Source organism: Bombus affinis, chromosome 3 (assembly GCF_024516045.1).
Source record: "Bombus affinis isolate iyBomAffi1 chromosome 3, iyBomAffi1.2, whole genome shotgun sequence".
Lineage (NCBI taxonomy): Eukaryota > Metazoa > Arthropoda > Insecta > Hymenoptera > Apidae > Bombus > Bombus affinis.
This window is the reverse complement of record NC_066346.1, coordinates 17,337,283-17,361,475: the sequence shown is the minus strand read 5'-3', so window position 1 is coordinate 17,361,475 and position 24,193 is coordinate 17,337,283. Positions and strand designations below refer to the sequence as shown.

Genomic DNA, 24,193 nt, shown 5'->3' with positions numbered 1-24,193 from the left:
ATTAACTATCAATGAAGTATTCTTGATATATCATTTCTAGAAAAGACATAATAGCACTTAGATAGCACTTAGATAGTATATGTGTATATAAGACATACGGTAAGTGTTTATTGTATTTTTATAATTTTCATAATTGTACCATCACTATTTTAGTTACACAAATGTATTATACAGTGGCCTTGCAGTGTTGTTAGTTTTGTAATTTTCACAATATCTCTTTGTATGTTTTTTTGTGTTTTCTATATGGCACGTGCGCAAACGCGCGCATGTGTGATTCAGTTTTGTATAGTATATATGTATATATTATATACTCTTAGAATTTACTAAATGATCTTTGTTTAATTACACATAATAATTTATACACATTTTTCAAAATCAATAATAAATGACTAAAGTTATACAGTATACAAATTATACTGTTTGTTTTCTCCATTTTTTCTTAAATAGTGTATATATGATTCACGTGTTAACACACGTTATACGGACATAACACGTTTATGTTGTTCACACGAGTGAACGAGACGCACGTATCTTCACACTTGCAGATGGTTTCTTTTTATTCCTTTTGCACAATTAATACAACACGAGCCGAACTCTTTACTCACTGTAATAATTTAATAGATTAATCGGCATAGATCCATGAAAACATTTCTTTTTTCCCTTCATATTCAGACAGTCATCACAGAATGAGAATGAAATATTTTTTGTATCTTCTTGTAATTTAAAAACACATTTACAGTTGTACAGATCATTCTTCCTTTTTTTAATGCACACTGGCTATCACACACGCGGAATTATTCGATCGCATTAACTCAACATGAATTATACTTATACAATATACATATATATTTATATGACATAAATATATACATATACTTATTTATATATATATATATATATATATCAATTTATTGTATATACTATATGTCCACCCCATGATTTTTACTTAAATAGCTTCGACAACTAAACGACTCAGGCGATCAATACTTGTTCACATATTTTATATAGCAACCGTATCTTTTCGTTTGATTGGATTGTACGCAATGTTTGTCGGCTTATGTATCTCCTTTCTTTACCTTTTTATTACGCAGTTGTATCATAGATACTCGTTAGTCTAGGATTTAAAAAAGAAATTCTCCGTGCTGGTTGTCGCGCGGACACAGCATTTTAATATCAAGAAAAATCATGGGGCGGGCAACATTTAATTTCATTTCCTAACGAATTTCTTGTGTTATTATTCATTTACATCACACGTATTTTTTAATTCCATATTTTTCTGCGTATGTGTATATTTCTTTCTGTATACGCGTTATTATCCATTCACTCGTACATAATTACTGCTTATTCAAATGTTACTGTCCAACGATTCCTCTTTCCACTTTTAGTTTTGCGTCTGCGTCGATAGTTACTTTCTTAAGTCCTCAGCTAAACATACTTCTAAGATACACGCAACAACAAAGTCATTAAGAATCAGGAAGGAAACCCAGTTTTTTTTTTTTTTTATTTAGAAAGGAGGGTGGACGTACTTATCGACGAGTTGGAAAAACTCTTTTCACCCTCTCTCTTTCTTAGTTTCTCAGTTCTCGTACCTTATTACATGAATACATTTACACACGAACAATTAAGTGATTCGTTACTCTTTTCCTTGCATCCCTAAGATCGCCAAGATATATTCCTTTCTCGTTTTACATAATTTTCAATCAGTTTTCAAATAACTAATATTCAATAGAATGTTCGCCAGCTTCCAAGTTAGAACATCTCACTTCAATCGCCGTTCATTTTTATTTATTCGGAGATAAATTCCGTAATTTTATAAAATGATATTATTTATCCTCGTATCAAACGAATGCTCGTGATTCTCGAACGTTTTGGATTCTAGCGAACAATGCGATAAAAACTAGAAAAAAGACTTCGGACTACACCAACGATCGATCATTATATATGTAGCTATATTTTTATATAAATTACTCTGACAGAATATGTGGAAAGAGCCCATAACTCTTCTCGTGTGTTTGTTTATTGTTCAACGAATAGGATAATTGCTGCGCTCGAGGCACAGACAGCTCCTTTTCTCGTCTTTCACAATTTCATCCAATAAGTCTTCGAATTAAAGTGGTTTTATGTTACATCGTGAGCCGGCAATCTCATCAACCGAAAAATTACAAACGAACGTACGATTTCCCAATATAAGATTACTTTGATGATCCTAAGAGTACTATTAAAGCAATCTGGATTTCCGATCAAATACGAAGAATCAACAAGACAATTGAAATAAGTGTTACATCAGGTACGATTCACGATCAGGGACCATTTGCAACCACGACTTATAACGATTGATAAGACGTTTCAGATAAAAGACGGTAGAACATTTTTTTATTGCCTATTGGTAAATTCGAACGACTGGATGGAAAGGTAGAGTGGTGGTATTGAAAAGATTATGTCGTCATTTGGGGAATTTACAGGGAACCGCTCTTGATATTTTGTGATACTTTCACGGTGAGACCGTATTACACGTATTTACACGTTCGTTCTACTAATAAAATGCTCGTTAATCACGAACGTGTTCGTTACATACATCAAAATGATTAGCGAAAATATTCAAAGAACTTTCCGAGGCAAGTCATTATTATTTAAGCAATTAATTCTACTTTACTATGAAAGATATGGAAAAGTAAAAAATAACAACGTACGTATCTTTGTTTCAAATCAATTAAGACAGATTGATACGCGTATTCGATCGAGAGACGTTTCCGTCTCTCCTGGCCCTCTATTATGTTTTTCTCGGTGAAAATAATTTAACGAGAAATAAAAATAGTATCTTCGCATCTCTGTATATGTAGAACATGCGTTGCTATATATTTGAACGATTATTGTAATCTCAAATGATTGAACTTATTGACTTTCCATGCATTCGTGCATGCGTCATCGATTTACTAATTCCGACAACTTTGACAACGATCATCCAGTCTCTATGCATATACGCAGATGTATACGTCGTTCACGTTGCATTAAGACGACCTTCGCCTTGCATTAAGACTTCTGAAAACTTCGTTTCTTACTAAATCGTATTAGAATTATGCAAGGGACTATGATCGGAGCTCTGACAAATGTCCGTTGTAAAAGTATGACGTTCCTCTAGATTTTCGTTCGTTCTTCCTTCCTTCCTTTCTTTCTTTCAATAACGAAAGATCGAAGTTTCCCTTTTCAAACAGAAATAACTACGATGTATGAAAGACGAATATATCTATTATTGGAAAGACAACCACAATTCAAACACAGCGTTACAATGTTCACTTTTCCATCTGCACTGATCGTGGTCAGTTTAAATAAATACATTACTCTATATTGGATAGATGAATCTAATTTCTTCCGAAGATAGCTTTTTTTTTTTTTTAACAATGATTACAGCAGTAATCGTTAATTACAATAATAATGACGACAATAATGAGAGTGACGATGATAATGACAATGAAACGATGATGATGATAGCGATGATAATATAATAATAATAATAATAATAATAATAATAATAATAATAATAATAATAATAATAACAATAATAAATGGTAATAAGAATAATGATAATAGTACTATAACTACATTCTCCGTTTCAATAAAATCTGTCCGTGTAGAGACAATTCTTTTTATCGAATAACAATTTAACGATAAGACGATCACAATAAATGACTCTGTATCCTTAACATAAACGCGACCATGATAGCATAAAACACGTATTTATCTACGAGCAAACATTCCACGACTTCGTTAGAAAGGTGTAACGAATTGAAAATCAGGATGTGAATTTTTCTTCTCGGTAATTCGTTCTTTCCGAGGCAGTTAAAAGACCTGGACGATGCAATCGTGTCCACGAATCGAATTTAACTGGAACATTTAATTATTTATCGACGGTAATCACCATTAACGTTGCTTCATCGGATCTTGTATATCTCTATATCTCTCGTTACGACAATTCCAACTATGCCCATTCCATCTACTTTGACTTTCGCTTTTTAAGGCAATGCTCTCTTAGCAACGTGGTCCACAAAGAGTATTGCGAAATGCAAACGGATAATGCGCTTCGTGGACGACGTGCTGCATCGTGTTTTATCGACGACTTGTATTTGCACGACGGGGATCGCGAGGAAAGAAGAAATAGGGAGTGGTTCGTTTCGTACAAAACACGACTGGGCCCTTTGACTCTGTTTCAGCATTGACGAAAACAAAAAAAAAACAAGCTTCGACAATTCTTCGTTACGTTCCAAAAAGGAAAAAAAAAAAAATAAAAATAAAGATAGACGCAGTCATTGTCAAAATATTTAAATGCAAACACATTTCTATACGTGGTTAAGCGATCTATAAACGCAAGATATTCTCCAATAACGAACACTACACCGAATAGTATATATCCATTAATCAAACGCACAATTTCAAGTTAGTTTCGACAAGCTGCTATCGATGCGTCATTGCTTCCCATCCGCACGAACCTGTCATTATTGTATTTACAAATAATAATTACTTGCACCGCTTATTTTTACATGTACATATTCGCATACCTCGTATATTGTACGTACAATAAAAGAAAAGAACTTGTGCGATCGGCGTATGTATACAATATATATAATATATATATGTAAGTATATATAATGTATATATGTATATCTATGTCGGTATAATCGTGGCCACGTAAAACTTATTAGTTAGTTATTAATTCGGTATCCGTTTGTTCCTCGCTTGCATACGCGCATACAATAGTCGATCATCATTATACTTACAAATTTTGTTTACATTCAAGTAGCAAGTATATATATTATCTTTTACTTTTGCGTTTTTTTTTTCTTTATTGCACCGCGACCGACGAAAACGGACAATCAATCTACCAATACTTCTTCGATACATTTTTGTATGTAATTTGTTTTTTTCTTTTCCTTTCGTTATGGTCAATCATACCGTATTTTTTCTTTCCCTTTTTTTCTTGTTGTTCGATACCGTTTAATAAAGCATTCAAAATTAGGGCGAACGCGATTCTCCATTCGAAAGAAAAGGGAAAGAAAATAAAATCGTAACGAAAAAAATAAAACGCATAAGAATGCTCGCAACAATACTAATTACGCGATACTCGTTACTCTTTCGTACACTGACATACACAAAATGATGTTTCGTATTTCTTTGTGCTGGATGAACATTAAAGTTTCACGGAAGTTTCATTGACAGGTAATATTATATATGTATACTCGCAGGCTCGCTGTCTCTCACTCCCTAACATCCTTACTTTCACTCTTACATCTGTCATCAAGTTTTACAGTAAAAATAACACTTCGTAAAGTTATAAATACCGTTACAAACTATGGCTTGTCAGTTATGTATTAGTACGATAGGTATACATATATATGTATGCACACGGGCCCATATATTGATATTACATGAGAATACATTTACGAGGGTGTGGGCTTGTCAGCATGTACGGAGTAACCGTTATGCAATGTCCGGAATTTCTATCCTCATCGTTTCGACAGTCACAATATTTAAACACGATCGGATGAAACATTATCTAATGGATTAAAAATAATCAGATTATCCATACTACTGGATAAGAACAGTTTCCAAAGAACGCGAAAAGAAGAATGATCCATTGTTGTAAAGTTTCAAAAAAAGAGAAAACGTCGCAAGACCGAGTAGTCGTATAAAAAATAAAAAAGGGAAATATCGATCAAACTGCCAAAGTTTGTCTTCCTTCTGAGAAATGTTCTATGCACGACAATTTTCTTTTCATCTCTTCTGCTTTACAAAGAAGTGGTCGATCGTAATGAAAAAAAAAAAAGGAAGAAATAAGAGTGAACATGATCAAATTTATTAGAAAAACGTTTGAAACAAGACGATAATAAGGATAGTAAAACCGGATGCCCCAATATATTTACGTTGTGTCACATAAACCGGAACGTGGCTTATTCGTATCCCTATTTTATTCAGTTTAATTTGACGATAAAAAAAACTCTCATTACCTATTATAAAAGTAGATGTTACACAGATCAGTAACCCGCACTTAATCTAGGGGTACGAGGGTGTATGTATGCGAGTGAACGTGCTGCCACGAAGAATTTTCTATCTTTTTCTTTCTGTTACTAATACGTGTATCAATTCATCGCTTTATATATTTATAGCAGTAGAATGCACGTGTGTACGCACGTGCGAGATATAGCCGCAATGCGCGTAGTTCCAAAGCAGTTTGCACACGCGTACAAACTCCTCTCGTCCTCTGGATCTGGTATGAAATTGAGAAAAAAATACGTGAAAGGAAAGATACGATTAAGATTCGAAAGAAAACAATAGGTGACTTACCATATACAGGGTGTCCAAATAGTAAAGATACTTGAGATAAGAAATTCGCACATCGCACTTTGGTTCAGGAAACTTTACCCTAAGAAGTTCCGATGATAACTGATCGTTTGGATGAATCGATCGAAATTTGTACATGTTACCATTGCATACTCTTGGGACATAAAGCATTTACTCGAAAACGGGACGCGGGACTTTACGTTACGAACTCGAATAAATAAGCAACATATTATACCTCCGTATGTAATAACGTTCACATTGACGTACTTTGATTGTTGTAATGTCGGAGCCTAACGCTATAGTCAAAAGTGTACGTGTAAAATGAATTTCCCACGTGGCACATTTCTCTTGCGTACGTTTAGGATTTATATGTAGATACTAGCTACAATGATAATATATGTGCCTAAGTACACGAATTAAAGTAGTTCAATGGAAATCAGTAAAAACGATATCAGTGAGGAATCTCGATTTATAGGAAACGCACATAAAAACATGAATCCGTGGACGGTCACCCTGTACATATTTGATACATAGTTATATAATTAAAACGCTCATCGAAATACTGTAAAATCTCACAAAATACTCTTCTTGTAAAAAGGTGCGGCTGAGACTCCTACGGGTCGGGCCAATGCGATTAAAAGTCGAGATTCGGAAATTCGAAAAATTAGTTTACCAATAAACACGGTTATATCATATAATTAAATTGTTTTAAGGGGCAAGGAAAAAATAGAGATTCGAAAAATGAGTAAAGAAACGTTCAACGATAAGGATTTTTATCGGTGAAATTACCTAAGTCTTAGGAAACATTCTTCTTAATACTAAATCTGAACGAGATAATAACGCGACGAGTGTGCCGGACGAAAGAGTCGTTACACGATCGCCGTCGTGTTAATCTATAACAATGACCCACGTTAGAACATTCGCTCTCTTTCAATCGCTCTCTTTCTTTCTCCCACTCCTCTTATCAACGAATTGATGCGTAATAAGAATAAAATTAACGAGGTAATAGTTAAAATTGCACGTGTTTTTCTAGCAACAAATATTATTCTCCTCCCCCCAATCACGACGTTCAGCACACTCTCGACGAAACCTAAAAAAGGAGTCGAGTGATCGAAATGCCCGAGATATCTCTTTTTTTTTTTTATGTCGAAACGATCGTTAAAGTAGAATGCGCAAGGGCATAATTTGCTTGTACACCAATGACATAATAAGCGATCCTGTGCAAAAAGAGAACTATTCTCTCCATTGCGAGACAGATTTTTTTTTTTTTAGGTAACCCCCAACCGCTGCGTATCAACTTTTCTCCTTGAATTTTGTCGAAGAAGAACGATCGACTCGCAGTCATCAATCATGTATGCGTACACGCGGAGTCTTCGACACGTTACTTTCTGAATAATTAAACAGCTTCAGACACGCGAAGAAGAGTTCCACGCACCAATGTATATCATCGTACATCGCGATACCATTCAGATCGCCCACGGTACGACTGGTTTGTCTCGAGTTAGCTCAGGGTGGAGCACTACCGTAATTTTTATACGAATACATGACAGGATATGTCGGCAGGAACGAAGTCACAAGAGCTCGTACTGGCGCAAGTGCATCCGTTGAATGATGTCCCGACAATCGTTAAATACTCTCTTGATGTTCTCAGTATCGACGGCGCATGTAAAGTGCGGATAACAATAGTGCTTACCGTCTCCGCTGGCTGTGCTTATACGCTGCAAACAGTCGAATGGAAAATTTATTGTTCGCCTAATAAAGTTGTGCACAGATATCTAACACGATATACTTACAAGAAATTCGTCTCTAATGAAGTACTTGGCCCTCATAACGTCAGGAGGTTCCGAAGGATCTGGCACTACTCCAGGTTCAGACGGTGTCTGATATCGCGCAAAATCTGGAAAATAATCTTCTAATTTGTGCTTTCCCGCTTTTACTTTTTCCGCTAATAGATCTTGTTTATTTAAAAATAAGATTACGGAAATTGTGCGAAGCCACCTAGAAAAGGAAAAAACAGACATGTAACGAAGATTTCGAGCGAACATCTTATCATACGACGAATACTTCCAAGCAATTAAACCGATTCGTACCGATTGTTCCAAATGCTTTTGAAGAGGTCCAAACTTTCTCTGAGTCTTAACTTTGTTGGATCCTCCCTGAGTACCATGTTATAACTACTACATGCTGTTACGAATATGATTGCCGTTACATCGTTAAAGCACTGTATCCACTTTCTCCTCTCGTCGCGTTGACCACCAACGTCGAACATACTACAAACAAGCAATCATTGATGCTACACGTTACAACGCTTTTATGGACGAAATGCATGCAAAGGATCGTGTTCGTGTACTATACTTTACATTTTACGTAACACCATCTACGGCTAAAAAAAAAGTCGAAATTAGAATTGATCCGCAAATTTAACTCTGTCGGGATGAAATTCCGTAAGGGACCGATAAAGACTGGATGTTCCTCCGTAGAGTTAATGCGAAACACAGGATCTAACGGGAGGGGGAGGGGGCTAATGGGAACCAAGGCAAAAAGGGAAAATATTATAAAGTTGCGGAGGCGTTAACGCGGCTAACCGATTCCGCTGCACGTATAGCACGTAAGTCTATAGCTGTAATATATACGCCGGGATGAGGTGCGCGTCGCTGCTTTACGTTATATTTACCGTCGACCGATGTTACTGTAATACGTCGTCTATATATAGTTAGACGACACTGGAGTAAAGCGAGTAGCTATCGCTTAGGACTTACTGAAAATTTACTTTGTCGACTTGAAACCGCGTTTCGAAGATACCGGACGTAAGGACTCGACACCTGAGGATGTCCTGCAACAGATCGACCAAATTTATCATTCGAATCAAATCTGTACATTTTCGGTTTCCCGTTAAAATCTTGTATCGATGATTACCTGTTCCGAGGGTGTGTAATCCGGTTGTTTAACGATGGCTACCTTATCTAGAAAACTGAAACAGAGAACGGAAGAAACGATTACACACGTCTCCTACGATCTTCATAGTCCTAAATGTAAATTTTCACAATGTAATCGATTTGACAATGCTATAACGAGCTACGCCTTGATCAATGTGCAAGTATTTCCCACCGATGCTGATCATCGCCGATAATAAACACAGCTAGTTAACAGCATTGTTACCGTGAGAGTTGCTTCGCGCGATTATGGTTTATCCTAGCATCGTTAAAAATTTCAAACAATTGTCAATTGTCAGGTGTTAATGACAACGTTTATAATCGACGCCATCCGGAAAACCGAATCAACGCATTACCTTAAACCAAAGGAAAAAACAAAAGGTATTTCTAAATGTTCCTTTTGGCCATTTGGTGAATGCAGAATTGTTTTCGTTCGTGAACTTTCCGTCCAGATGGAAACTGCGGAATCTTATGTGTGGAAAGTGGCGCGATAACACACAAGATGGAAAACGGAAGTGGCTGTAGGAAAAGGGTGGAACGCTGGAGCAGGGTGAGAGAGCACCGAACGAAGAGAATTCTCTCCTTTTTTTCATGCTGCTGTCACCGTTTCTCTTGAAACACCCTCCCCGGCTAGTGTCTAGGGTGGATAGAGCGCACGAAGGGGGAAAATCGATTCTCGGTAGTGTCCTATCCTAACCCCAACTCTCGCCCTCTCGGCCTCGCCGACTATGCCTCTCTAGCACCCAGTTTCCAATCCGGGTCATGGGTCACTGCCACCGCTGCTCGCCATCAATCGTACGTACAGACTTAACTTCGCGTATGTATACCAGCTCCCTATACAGGTGTATGTTGTATGCGCGAGAACCTACAGGGGTGGGTCTTCGCTTTGACACCACCATGCAACCTTCCACAGTCGGTTGACGGTGATAATATATTTACTGACAGACACTTGCACTGCTCTCCGGCCCGGATATTAAATAGCCGTACAGACAACGACACCCTTTTCATTGGAAATATTCCGAAACTCGAAAGAGATAACGTTACTAAGATATCATAGATGTAAAGAATTGCAAAATTGTCGATTCTAAATACTACATGTATATCTACGGGATATCGTTTCGTCATAAAAAAATAATATAAACGACTGAAAGGGATCTTCATAGGTATAAAAGGCAGAAAGGTAGGATAAAATGAATCGCGAGATGCAACAGCGATTAATCCAGCGTTCATTGACCTCAACAGGCGTGAGTAACTAGAATTTAGCTTCTCGAGTAAATTCGAGGAACCAGAAATCGGAGAAATTGATTTTCGGCAAGTAGTTGCACGGAGAAAAGCTGGAGAGAAGCCCCTGGGATAAAGGTCTACGTGGCTCGTGTGTAGGCACACGAGGAAGGTAGGTCATGAAATTGGCGCGCTCGTACAGAAATAAGGTTATCGACCTCCTGAGAATCGAAAGAGGAAGGAGGTCGTGACCCACTGGTTACAGCGGAACGATTTTCTGGTTACCGTGGCGGTGTAACTTCACCGACCTTGAAGTCAACTTTATAACAACGTTATTTCTAACGATATGACAAGCGTGATACTCCTCCTGCATCACGATACCAGCGTTAGATTATGCAGAACCGCCGATCGCTAAAATATTTCATTTTTATCGAAAATATAACATACAAGAGAATTGGGAATTTCTAGGTTTCCCGGGGTTTACTTTTCAACCAACCGTCCTGTATAAACGACAATGCGTAGGATGATGAAAAGAATAAGAAACACTTTCAAGAAGATAAATGGTTCGCGGATTTTGAACGAGGTCAGACTAACTACAAAACAATGCTCGGCTCGTTGCATAAGTAACGAAATGAAGTAGACCAGATCGAATCCGCGTTGAGCATCCTTTGCGTACTTTTTACATTGATTTCGACGCTTTCTAACATTCTGTTTCATCTTAAACGATCGGTTGATTCGAATTGCAAATATTTAAAGAACCTAACAATCGCTCCTTCTTGCTTCGATATAACGGAAAAGTTTCGACGTATCGGTCGATTTACAAAAAAGATTTTACAGAAAAAAATCTCGGCAACTTCTGCAGAAGCGCCAAAGACTTTCTGAAACGATCTCATTGATTTTTTCGCGATCTATATTTAGGCAGTGGCATCGAAAGTTATTAACGAGGATAAAAAATACTGGTTTTTATCTAACATGACGATGGCACGGAAGAAGATTGTTATCGACCTAAACATTCATGAACTATGTGTGGCAACATCAGTGATCCCAGCATATAGACCAGCGTCTATATATAGAGACACGTGTTTCCTTTTTTAAGGTGTGCCGAGGTATCCCATCGTGTAATTGACACGTTACTCGATTCTCCCCGTGTACAGCGCTCGTTTTCTCTTTTTCCTCTTCTTTTTTCTTTCTCCTGCAATTTTTCCTTCCCCCTCCCCCTTACTCTTTTTTTAGTTCTTCTTTTTTTATTTTTAATCCGAAACAAAAATTCGATACTGAAAATGATATGACGACGAATTAAACTCTCAGCGCGATTCGATGGGCTTCAAAGGAGATACGGGCAGAATCTGAATCGCGATAATATTGCGACACGCTTCACCTGCGAATTTTATTGCATGAAATCTGACAGTTGTTCAACCCGGAAATGGCTGTGACTGAACCAACAATCGATAATCAGGCGTTGGCGCATAGCGATCTCTTATTCACGTCGCACAAATATTTATTCGCTGTGCACCAACTCCAATTCGATGATATTTTAGGAAGCTTGCCGTTGGTCCATATTCCTTTCATCTTCGATACAAGTATTCGAGACAGTTTCGCTTTAAATTTCTTTGCTTTTCAAAAAGAAGGGAAGAAAGAATTGACCCATTAATTTCTACCAATTTTTGTGTAACGAAATCTGTTTCCTTGATCACGAATCAAGAATGAGAGACTTATCTAATGTTTAGCAAACAGGCGTCTGAAATTACAACGATCTAGCGTCCCGGGGTCCACAAGAATCTCTCCGTTATACATCTCTCGAGCAGTGCTTCCTAAAAATACGATACGCTATTTTTATCGAGAGATTTCTTTCTCTTTCTTTCTATTTCGATACACAAGAGGACGAGAGAGAATCAAGGAAAAGAGGAAAAGGAGAGAAACGAAAGAAAACCAGGATAAGGGGAGGAGAAGTGTTAAAAAAAAAATTCACACAAACGTCGGCCAACGAGGTGCAGTAACCGAAATGTAACCAGGTTTAATATATTTTTAACCGAAACGAAAACTATCGCCGTGATCTTGATGCGATCTCGCCGTGAAACGCGAGGCACTATTTGGCACGTTGCTAAACGTCGATCGTGAACGTATTCCGAAGTATTCTTGTTTCGTGTCTCACGGGGGTGGTATCAATTGAACGATAAACGCTTTAATTTCACCTACTATTGACAGTGTAACGATAATGATAATAACGACAAGGGTATTCATAGTGATTATATATGCGGAGACGAAGAGAGATCCAATGAGGTTGTAGCCAAATAAAAAGTGTGTTCTGCCTAATTAAAGTATTTGACGAAATGATAAACAGCAAACGAAGTCACATATTCGGGTTTGTTAGTTTAGTGGATAAGTTTCGCGTTTACACTCGAGATTCACGCCTCTTTGCTCACGATTCAGTGCAACAACCTGTGCCTCACCTATGTAATTTTCAAAGGGATACAGTTTAAAGTGATCTGCTGGACCGGGACGGTTCGCAGCGGACCAGTTTTTCGCTCATTTATATATCGGGTCAGCGTTTATTCCCTCCAAGTTACGCGACGTTTAAAAGGAGAATGCCGAAAGTAATATATCTTTGTAAATACACGGCGTCACGATCTTCGTGACACACCGTTTCCAGTTTCATCCAATTATCTACTTGTTATTAACCGTTCAAGCGGTAAATATGAATTCGTCAAACGCACTGTCGACGAAGGCGTCGCCTTTCAAACTTTTATCTTATTATAGATTTATGGCTAGACAAAATACAAATTCGCGAACATTGCATCAAACTTTTAAAGAACAGTTTGAACTTGGCTACCATCTTTAGACGAACTCTATCGAACTCCGTACAGGTGGAACGCACAAGGAAAAACAAATATCTTATGTGTGCGGTGTTAAAAATATCGTTCGGAGTGCGAGAGAGAGAGAGAGAGAGAGAGAGAGAGAAAGAAGAAGAGAGAAGAAGAGAGAGTGGAACAAAAGCAAGCACAGTATGTTCGACCGGTATGTACCTAAACAGCTGCCGTGTCAGTGAACAGCGTGAAAAAAGTTCGAGGTTGGGCCAATTCGTCGAGAACCCCTAGATAAACGAGTGGCCCCTATTAAAGCGATTACCTCGTTAAGGCATTGTCTCCATTGGCATTAAATCGGTGTCACAGGCCCATGAATATACACGGATATACCATATGTATCGCGGTCATGAGAACGCTTCCGAAATTTATCCAACCGCGTTGCAGACTATTTACAAGTCAGATACGATAACAAATACAAATATACTCACACAGCCAGAAATACAGGTACGAATACATAGGCGAATCGTTACACTTTTTCACGGAACCACGAGTTCTCGTTTCAGGTTTTACTCGTCTGGCACGCGCGGAATAGTTGGAAGGATAGCGGACGAATTCGCGGGCAAATCCGACGCGATTCGCGGTCTCATTATCATCGTATAAACGTTATCATACGTACTTCTTATCATAATCATGATATCAGTGCCGGGGCGAATTAGAATAACCGTGTGTTGCGACTCGAGCACACGAGCTATTTCACGCTACGAATCTGGCCAATAACTCTGCCCTCTTATTTTTATCATTGGACACTTCACGATCTGTCTTACCGTATATACTATACTATACTATACTATACTATACGATCCATTCGGAAATCAAACTGATTCATTTTCCGAAGAATATTCTATTTTAATGGCCAAATGTACAATCTAGTATTTAATTTTGCAGATTTGACTTCAGTGTAGCATTAAATTCGATTTAATGGTCGTACAAACAAAGGATAACTCACTATTTGGCGCAGTCAATTAGTTGGTACTCATTACTCCTTTCGAAACTCTGTTGAACGCCCCGGTCCTTCCAAAGGGTTTCGACAATATCGTAGAACTCCTGCAAACATGAATTGTAATTCGGTTAACGTATTACAATTACGTATTCATCGAGATGAAATGGAAAATGGCGGAAATAACATTAAAAAATAAATAATTATTTGACGGCACATCCGTGGGTGATTTGCAAATAAGTTCACAGTTTAGCGGCCGCCTCTATCGTATCTCATTAATTATCTAAAAAACGTGGTCTCTGACGAAATGGAAAATTTGGCTCGAACCCGGCCACTATCGTGACAACAGAATATACCGCCGCGTCACAGTTGGACCAGTGAAAAAGACGATTCGGAGCGTAACTTATGCGAAACTGGTAGCAACGAAGCACGTCCGTTATCGACAGAAATATTTTCATTTTTAATTCTGTCGCCGGCTTTGTCGCCGTATTATCCGCTCCTATATAAAAATGGATATCGATCAGGTGTCTAAGTCAAGATAAATATTCGAATAGCATCTATTGCCGAAGCGTTGTCGGATAGAAAATAAAGCAACCGACAATTACGATAATTTTCGAAAGGAATAGGATTCAATTTCGAAAGAATCGAGATACAGGCAAACGTTAATTTGTCAAGAGAAGCGACCAACAAATTGTAAACTTATGCGCTTCTCGCATCAAAGCGGAAAGTCGCGTTGAAAGCTTTTCGAGAACTTTTTCGAATTACTAAATTTTTTATTTTTTCGAAATGTTTCCGATCTCAAAGTAGACCAAGCCAACTTTCTCAACCTCCAAGTCGCTGCACAAACTCCGATATGTTCGATTATTTTCCTGTCTTTTTTCCCAAAGTACTTCGAACCGAAAAACACAAACATTCTAACAGAGACAATTTTAGATAGGTGTTAGCCTTTTCCGCAGTATGTAACAACAACATTTCAACGTTTATTTAGACGCATTTCCGTAAAACAGGAATTAGTCGCACAGATTCGCCCGGTGATAGAGTTGCGGTCAAATTCGGTGTAGAATTCGACTCGAAATAAACTTCCGTACTCTCAACAAGCGACGCCTAGATATGCAAAAAGCGAAACGACAGTGACAAATTGGACGCGGCTCGTCGAACGTAGCTGCGGAACAAAATAAAAGGTAGCTTTTATTCTGCTTTATTTTGCTAGTTAGCTAACTTCCTCTTAATACAAAGACATGTTTATTCGCACGCATAAACATATCTTTCACTGTATAATGTATCCTCACGGTGGAAATTCAAATTTAAACCCTTCACCTTATCCGACGGCCGGATGACTATCTTTACCATACTCGTAGGTGTTGTATTCCATCCATCGGTTAAGGTATTTCGATGAAACACTCTGTCGAGCAAAAATCCGACAGAATTCCCAACGAGAGAACGAGACATAGTGTCACGTGGGAGCTCGAAACTCTGCCGGTAACAAATGGCTTAATTTGATTAATTCGGATACATCGTTCTCGATGGTTATGGGTGTCGAATCGCGTATAGCGAAGAAGAAACTACGACAATTTGCGCCTGTACAAGCAGAGCCAGAGATACGTAAAAGTACATACGTACACACGTACCAACAACTGCCAGTGAATGACGCAAAACACATGGATTATTTTGTCGCGACGACTTTATTTCGAGATGCGCCACGTCGTTTCGCCAGTTCGGAGCGTTCGGGGGTTTCGTAGTTCTCGAAATCTCGGTCCGATCCTCTTGGCACGCGAAAAATCATTATTCTCCTCGAACTGACAGAAGTTTCGACAACGCGTGACTGAGTCCAGTCAGCTGGTTGCAGAAGATGTCAATGTCTCCTCGACCCCTAAAATCTTTTTCATCGTCTTTTCGATCTAGCCTCGCACGGTACGAATGTTATGTTTTCCTATACCTACCACGCTTCCTATTTAAATGTATCGGGAAACGATAATCGGGGACACTAATCACGGGAAAATCGATCGAGGGGTACCACCGAAAATATTGTTCGATGTTTCCTCGTCTGCCTTGAAGGACGTTGCCGGCTCGCCGAGAAACCGCACGTTGATAAATTCTCCGTATCATCGATCCAAATTACATAAGGCGAATTCGGCAAATTCGACATAGCACGGACATCATACGGAAGAACAACAAATCGGAGAATCTTTAAGGGATAAATCGTGCTAGTAACTTCAGCGCACGTTCCAAAGAGGCGCGGCAAAATTGCTGGCCTGAATACAAAATGACTAAACGGGTTAAATAACGTGTACCGCGCTCGCTCGTGTCGTAATATTTTAATGGTACACCCTCCCCTGTTTTCCCCTATCTAGTTTCACTATACGATTCATTGTACGCGCGGCTTGTGAAATTACGCGATCCATACCAGAACATTCTTGTCGTACGTCTGCCGCTTATAAACGCACGTCTGGTGTCCTCGAAATAATGCTCTTCTTGATTAAAATCATCACGGTAATAAAATTTAATTCTACCGCTTGCCATCGTATACCGCGAAATATATTTGTCACGCGTGGAAACAGTCGATCGATGTGTTTCATAAAATAAAATCGGATACTTATCCTGGACGAAAGTCAAGTCGCGATTCTAAGAATATATATTCGTATTTCTTTCGTTCTGACAGCACGGAAAATTTTACAGGGAGATGAAGAAACATTCCGCTTGAAAATTCTTATTCTTATTAAAAGTCGATCATTATCGTCGTGACTGATGGTGAGCACCAGATAATCGAAGGCGCACGGTAGTCGATCGACACAAAGATCTACGAGCGCATTTTGTACATGAGGCGGGGAATGGCGCAGCACATCATAGCCAGAGCATTGTATAGCACAGCACATATGCGATGGCTGTGTAAACATTGTAAACACCGATCATGCCACGCAGTGGTTCTCACGCGAAGAAATGTTACCAACGTGTATCGTAAGCTACAAGAAACTTTCGGTACCGCAGGAGTATCACACTTGCCCTGAGAAAAGGACAATCCATTGTAATTGGTTAGCACGATCGTTTACCACCGACCCTTATAATCCTGGTTCATCCTTCTAACGCTATAAAACCTCGTAAGTCATTTACGTTGCGCTGTATAGTAAAGTTCCTCGTCTGCCCGAGACACCGGTCTTTCATTCAACGAAAAGACGAAAGCGAACCGCTCGTACAAAACTGGAGCGTATTTTTCATCGTATTACATTAAGAAGGTACACACGGCACGCGGAACAAATAGGTTGGCTGTGACTCACCGGGGGATAATCGAAGTCCGTGGCAGACGAGACCTCCAGGATATAGTCGACTTTGCTCTGATTCGCCGGATCTTCCAAAGCAACGGGTGGCGTTAGCGTGTTCATCGCGCTGGTTATCGTCTGAAAAGGAACGCATCGAATGAAAAAAAGGAAGCCACGCTGTCCACGTGCATCGATGTATCGTATAGCATACATATGCACGTAATTCCACGACGATTACGCTAACGACAACGTCCATCGCGAACGGAAAAGAAAGTGCATTCTTCGCGGGATTGCGATGCGTATGCGAAATTTCCATCCCGGCCGTATCTATCGTTATATGCGCAGATAATATGTCATTCATAATCCTTAAGTGCCACGGGGCAGCTTGTCTATTACATTCACCCGACATACGGAAGCGATTGCAAGGTTACAGACGATACGCGTATCTAAACACGACCTCGAACGACAAATTGATGACAGCGCGCTGCTCTCCTCAGCACGGCGTTAAACCGTCGCGAATTTACGGGCGCATCACGTAACGTTAATGACGAGACGCCCGTCAAAACGGACGCGTTTACCGCCATTTCGATAGATATTACGGAACAAGGTTTTTATCTCTGTTAAAACGTAAGTTAAAAAGTTGTTCGATTTCATGGCCGGAGACGTTTTCTTCGGCAATACCGTAATACTGCCGTTGTAGAAAACACCAACGCTTCGTATCGATTTAGCTATAAATCACTAGATTCCTAGAATACGCCGCGTTATTCGACGCGTTTCACGAATATTACTCCGAAAAGGTATTTTCGGAGAGGGAAACGCGTTGTATCGTTATAGTTAGCCAAGACACATGTGCGCATAATAGTGCCACCGAACGATATTTTAATAAGGCTGTGACAAACCATTGCCGAGACCAATCGTCTTAGAGAAACAGAAGAATAATACAACGTAAGCTACTTTACGTTCTGCTACGCGTTTCACTATTTATCCCGAAGGATAGTAGTCCGTTGATTATAACATCCGCACAGCGAAATAAAAATAAAACGCGACGCACGAAGGAAAAAAATTTCGGTCGAGTAGCGGGTATCGCGCCAAGTTTGAAAAGGTATTGCATAAACAAATATCCAAAAGGGATTCTTACCAATATCGCGTCTCTGATGTTCCTTTTGATGTCGTCGATTTTTTGCCGCTTTTCCCTGCACAGAACAGCGTGAGAAACAAACGATATGTTTGATCCTTCGATCTCAATATCGATGCATCGTTGTGTACATCGCTGAATACTCTTAATGCCGTGCGTAAAAAAAGAAACCAATGACTCGATCATGATTATATAAAGAAATATCGAAACAAGTTAGGCTCGAGCAATATTTACCACGTATACGCGCGTATTTTCATTATTAATGGCACCCGAGTCATTCGATAATTTTAGATCGCACGGCATCGCGCCAGTTTTAGTATAACTATTTCGTCGATTTGGAGACAGACTGGAAATTTCGCGAATCTAATACCGGCGATCGATGCGACCGACTCCTCACCGTCACAACTATGGGACAGCAGCATCGAATTTTCATGTGGGATACCTGTGCCAGGCTCCTATCGTCACCCGAGCAAAGTTCAGTCGTTTAAGACACTCTCGCATATCGTGTACATGTATCACATACGTACATGATAAGATGACGACAGTCGCAATCTAATACAGGTTCCCATTTTTATAGTGTTATTATTCCGTTCAGGTTTCTTACGCACAATGCTATATATCGTGTATATCGCCGCCGCAATTTCGCATCTTGTTCACATCGTACTTAGAAATTCGTCTTTTCGTCTGCTTCCCTACTTTTCACCGTATTTCCGATTTCCCTTATCCCGATGATCCTTCGGTTCTCCACGTTTCAGACGTATGTGACTGCGGATTAAAAGGCTTCGCGCTGTTACACGCGATATTCGAATACAACGCTAAAAATAATCGAACGACTACCTACTCCAACAATTTTGCCGTTTAGTAGGATTATACGTTAAAAGTCTCACCGTTCTAAAAGCTGCTACTGCAAATGTAAATATATTTACATAACCCTATTTACTTAATTGCAGCCGATTGAGGTGTCTGTGCATTTCATGGGCTCCTATCAAGCATATACAAACGCGAGCGAAGAAGATAATCGGGAATGATGTTAATTCGTACGCGTGTAAAAAAGTTCCAGAGGGTAGAAAAGAAAAAGGAAGAAGGAAAAAAATACTAAAAATACGCAAGGTTATACGGTATGTTTCCATAGTAAACAAGCGAAATCTGCAACGAGCGGGTCGAACACGCAATGCTTCTTAGAATCGCGTCGCTAGCAAAAAAGAGTCCGTTAAATTCGACGATAGAAACAACTTTTCGCGATTCATGTGCAAACAACTCGAAACAATGTATTAATCCCGAGATCGCCGATAAAAAGAAAAAGAAAGAAGAAGGAGACAGATAAGAAGAATGAGCAAGCAAGAAAATAAAGAAAAGAAGAAAGACGAATGAAAAAAAAAAAATCACCGCAAAAGTAGTAATAAGGCGTACGTTCGGGTCCGTTATCAGCGCCGGAGGCAGACAGAATTTACGACACGCACGAACCGGGCCGAGCCCGTTTGTTTGCACATCGTTTTCATCCTATCTAGTTGCACCTGATTTTTCACGTATATAAGTGTACCGACATTCTTTTTACGATAACGACTTGTTTCTATCTAGTTTGCACCGTTTCGCGACTGTATTTTTGATCCGTTTGCTTGATTATTCCTAGCAAACGGTAGCTGGATATGAAAACGGATCGACCGAAGAAGAAGAAAGGAAAAGTATCGAAAGTGAACGAAAGACGCGTATTCGTTGGACGATTTACGGAAATGCGACGTTCTTGAGATGATTACAATGATAACATCGCGAAGAAAAAAGCTGAAGCAAACAAAGGGAAAGAAAGTTAGAAAATGCGAGGGATAATTTGCTTGAACCACGTGTTGATATTGTGATCACGCGATGGATCGAATTAACCGTAGCTTGAATCATTCACTAGTACGTATTAATGGGAAGAAATAAAAGACTCGAGATCATGTACCGGTGGCATTACCATGTTGTGCGAATAGTATCGAATGTTGGATTGGCTTAAAAGTAGTAACGCTGTAACGGAGCAACGAAACTTACGCTTCGCTGAAGCCACCATCCGTGTGCAATATCCTCATCTGTTTGACGATGGTGCTCTTCCCCGATTCTCCCGCTCCTAAAACATAAAAAAAAAAAAAATTTCTCCTTTTCTCCTTTCTCTTTTATGAAAAAAAAAAAGCATCGTTCAAGTTTAAAAGAGGAAACGGCTAAGATGCAATGGTTTAAACATATATATTTAAAGATCGATAGTGATTTTTTGAACGATCGTTTGAAAAGCTATTCGACGAATGCGCAAGACGCGGCATATTATCGTATCTTTTTTTGGAAAACAGGAATAGGATCGTAATTGCAGACGGCAGGGGAAACAATACAGTAACAGCTGTTGCTTCGTAACCTACAGCTACGAGTCAACTATACGCAACACGCAACACACGTCCACACGTCGAATTAGAACGACGACCTACATAAACGAAGAATAGGAAGGTAATGGCTAGGTGTTGGGTTAAGTATCGCAATAAGTAGATGGTGTGCATACATGTGTGAGGGCGCACGCGCACACCCACATTGGCCGACTATGTGAAAAAGACTCCGGTTCGGGAGAAGGAGAAGAAGGAGACGAAGAGAGCGACACGAAAAGGGTACAACATGAGCCAGCCAGCCGCTGGATATTCGTGGGTGCCGGCTCATACGATAATCGATAAAATTGAATTACGCGCTGCTGAACATCGCGATAATGTTCGGCCTATCCTCTGACCGGACTCGCTTTTTGTCCAAAATTGGTGATCGAAGCCGATTCAACTGGTATTCTAGCGGAAATTTTCTCCGTTTCTGACACGTGTACATAGATATAGACTATATACTGTATCTAAAAAAGAATAGATAAAAAAGGAAACACATCTTTAACGAAACGTACTGAGATTTAACTACAGAGAGATTCAATTAGAAACATGTGATTACATCGTGGATATCACGAAATAAAAGGTCGTCAAGGTAATGATGGAAGGTCCTAAAAAAAGGGAAAGTTTAACGAGTTGACTTACCAAGCAAAAGGAGCCTATGGGTAGCTCGATAAACTTGCTTGTCCTTTTGCAATTGCCTGGTAATGGCATCCGAGCGCCTTTTCTGGTTCTTACTGTCATCCTGGCTGGCCTTACTGCTCTGGCTGCCGAAACACCCCATGACACACCACGAGAGAGACACGCGCGGCTCACCCTCTTCGCTCTTCCCTTCCACTTCTGTAGTTCTCTGTTGTTCTCGGCTTAGAGAAAGACGGTATCTCGCCACTATGTTACTCTCGAACGAGGGAGAATAGACTCGCGCAACGGGTCTACCGTCGGCGCGTGTTGTTTATCTCGCGTAAATGTGACGTTCGATAAGTATACCCTCTGGCACCGCAGTTCCTACAGATTCACTCCCTTTCCAAGTACCTATATACCTACTGCAAGTTCGTTCCTTCGTTCCGGCCGTGTCTGTCACTCGATACTTATCTATCACCGTATCGCGCTTCTCCACACTCGAGTTTCGTCCTTCCCTCTTCCTCGAGTAGCACTCCCTCTCTCGTGCGCTGGTCTTTCTCCTTTTCTGCCTCTGTCGTGCGTTTACTATCTCCGTTTTGTACACTAGCAACAACTACGCGTATGTATATCTCTTGATGTCTTCTCTCCGTTGCACTCACACTCGAATCACTTCACGGCTTCTCTTTCACTATCTCGCACTACCCGCGAAACCATAGCTACACACGATCGACGACAGTGCTGCTGGTCCAACACGCTGGTTTCGAACGACGATCGACTTCTTGTGCGTATTTTAAGTACGAATATACAGAAAAGATGGGATCGGAATGATCGCCAAATGCCGGAGTTTCTACCAGCAATCGGTCGTGTTGAAACGACGACGGGTTTACGGGGTCGTGACACCTGGCCCGATAAGAAATTGATCCACTCAGAAGAATATAGGCGAATCGTGCAACACCGAGCACGATTAAATTGATTGCAGATTCGATGAAAAAATACCGACGATATAGGAGGAATCAAATCACTTCCGAATCTTCGGTTGGAACACTGACGAAAACCGGCCGCGAGACACTCGCGGCAGGTTGTGATAGAGGGAGTACGCACGAGGCGCGATCAGCGCTCGAGAGTGGGAGCAAGACCGGGACTGGGATAATAGGTTGACGTGCACTGTCCGATGCGCCTCCTGTGATGGCCCGCGAACATGAGACACGCGAAATCGTTTCAGGAGGAAGGGACTCGGACGCGTGTATACGACATACGACAGCTCGACCTCGCCTCGCCTCACTACGCAGCCCCTACCCTTCGGACAGAACAACGAAAAGTTAAAATAGATCGGCTCCGGTACGCTACTACCTCGTTATTCGAGTAAATCGAGCAAAGTCGTGGAATCGACAGCTCCCATAGATAAGGAGGATGATTTCACTGGAGCAGTTTCCACCGTTTCTTTTTACGTTCTCACGAATTTTTTTTCTCCTACTTCTCTGTCCTGCGATTTTCTACACCGTTCTTCCAGGTTTTCATCCACAAGGAGATCCCGTACCGAGAATCGACCCAACCTTTTCTTCCTTCTCTGATTTTCGTTTCGTTGACTCCTCAATTTTTCGAGGGCTCGTCCGGGTTCCCCCTCCTCAACTTCTCGTTAGCCTCTACCCCTCTCCGCGGATTTCTTGTCGACCACCACAGCACAACCACCACTCGAGGAATCCAACCGTGTGCCCTCTCTCGCACACACCCTCGAGTGGTCTTACTCTCTTTCCACCTCGCTTTCACTGCGTTCGCTCACTCTCCTCACTCAACAATCCCCAAGGAAATTCGTGACCAAAACATCCGACACGAAGTACTCCCTGTAGCCAACATGTCGTCTGCTAGGCCCACCAGCGCGGCGGCTCACCGCGCTTAAGATGGATCAGGTTCGTATCCTGACTTCTAAGTACCCTGTCCACGGTTCCACGATCTTCTTTTTTATCCTGGAAAAATCTTCTCTAATATGCACACACCGTCACACGTTCGATCTCTTGTCTAGAATTTTTCAGTAGATTCACTGCCAACAATCTATCGTGTGAAGTGTTAATGCATTGACCGTAGCGCTATCTGTGCCATCTATTCAAACTAAATCGTTATATATGCGATATGTTCGTAACACATACGCGTTTCGCTGTAGTTTCGCATTCAACCATACGTTCCATAGATATGATAGGTTGCGCTGTGATCAATCCATGTGTATGTGCATGTATGTATAAATATTCATACCAAATAAATAGACGAAATAGCGACGCATGAGGCACCGTAACCATTAAAATAGACATGCTATTTTTCTCATTGAGTTAATACCGAAACGTAAACGTTTGAATATAAATGTAATAAAAAATTTCTTTTTGATCTAGCGATATTTATTTCAGTTGTAATTAGTTCCTCTCTTATTCGGTATTTGAATTATTACCAACATTGCCGACGTTACTGCCAACATACAATTAACAATACAATAGTTACCAATGGAAAATAATTTTTTAACGTTTA

At 40.0% G+C, this 24,193-nt stretch overlaps 1 protein-coding gene across 3 annotated transcripts; it reads right to left on the bottom strand.

Annotated features, from left to right (window-relative positions):
* Positions 1–86: 86 nt before the first annotated feature.
* LOC126914409 (guanine nucleotide-binding protein G(s) subunit alpha) lies at positions 87–23,749 on the bottom strand. Of its 3 annotated transcripts, XR_007709648.1 has the most exons (11): positions 21,704–23,749; positions 20,703–20,778; positions 18,681–18,735; positions 17,561–17,680; positions 14,298–14,395; positions 9,250–9,304; positions 9,093–9,166; positions 8,424–8,603; positions 8,127–8,331; positions 6,337–8,051; positions 87–6,259 (listed from the first exon to the last, which is right to left on the bottom strand). XR_007709648.1 is itself a non-coding variant. In XM_050718337.1 (10 exons), the coding sequence occupies exons 1-10, from the start codon at positions 21,840–21,842 to the stop codon at positions 7,905–7,907; spliced, it is 1,149 nt and encodes a 382-aa protein (XP_050574294.1). In that variant the 5' UTR covers positions 21,843–23,749; the 3' UTR covers positions 87–7,904. The 3 variants fall into 3 exon arrangements, 2 of the variants coding, with proteins under 2 accessions (XP_050574294.1, XP_050574296.1); XM_050718337.1 differs by having other exon boundaries at positions 87–8,051; XM_050718339.1 differs by lacking the exons at positions 20,703–20,778; positions 21,704–23,749 and adding an exon at positions 18,915–19,146 and having other exon boundaries at positions 87–8,051.
* Between the last annotated feature and the right edge of the window lie 444 nt (positions 23,750–24,193).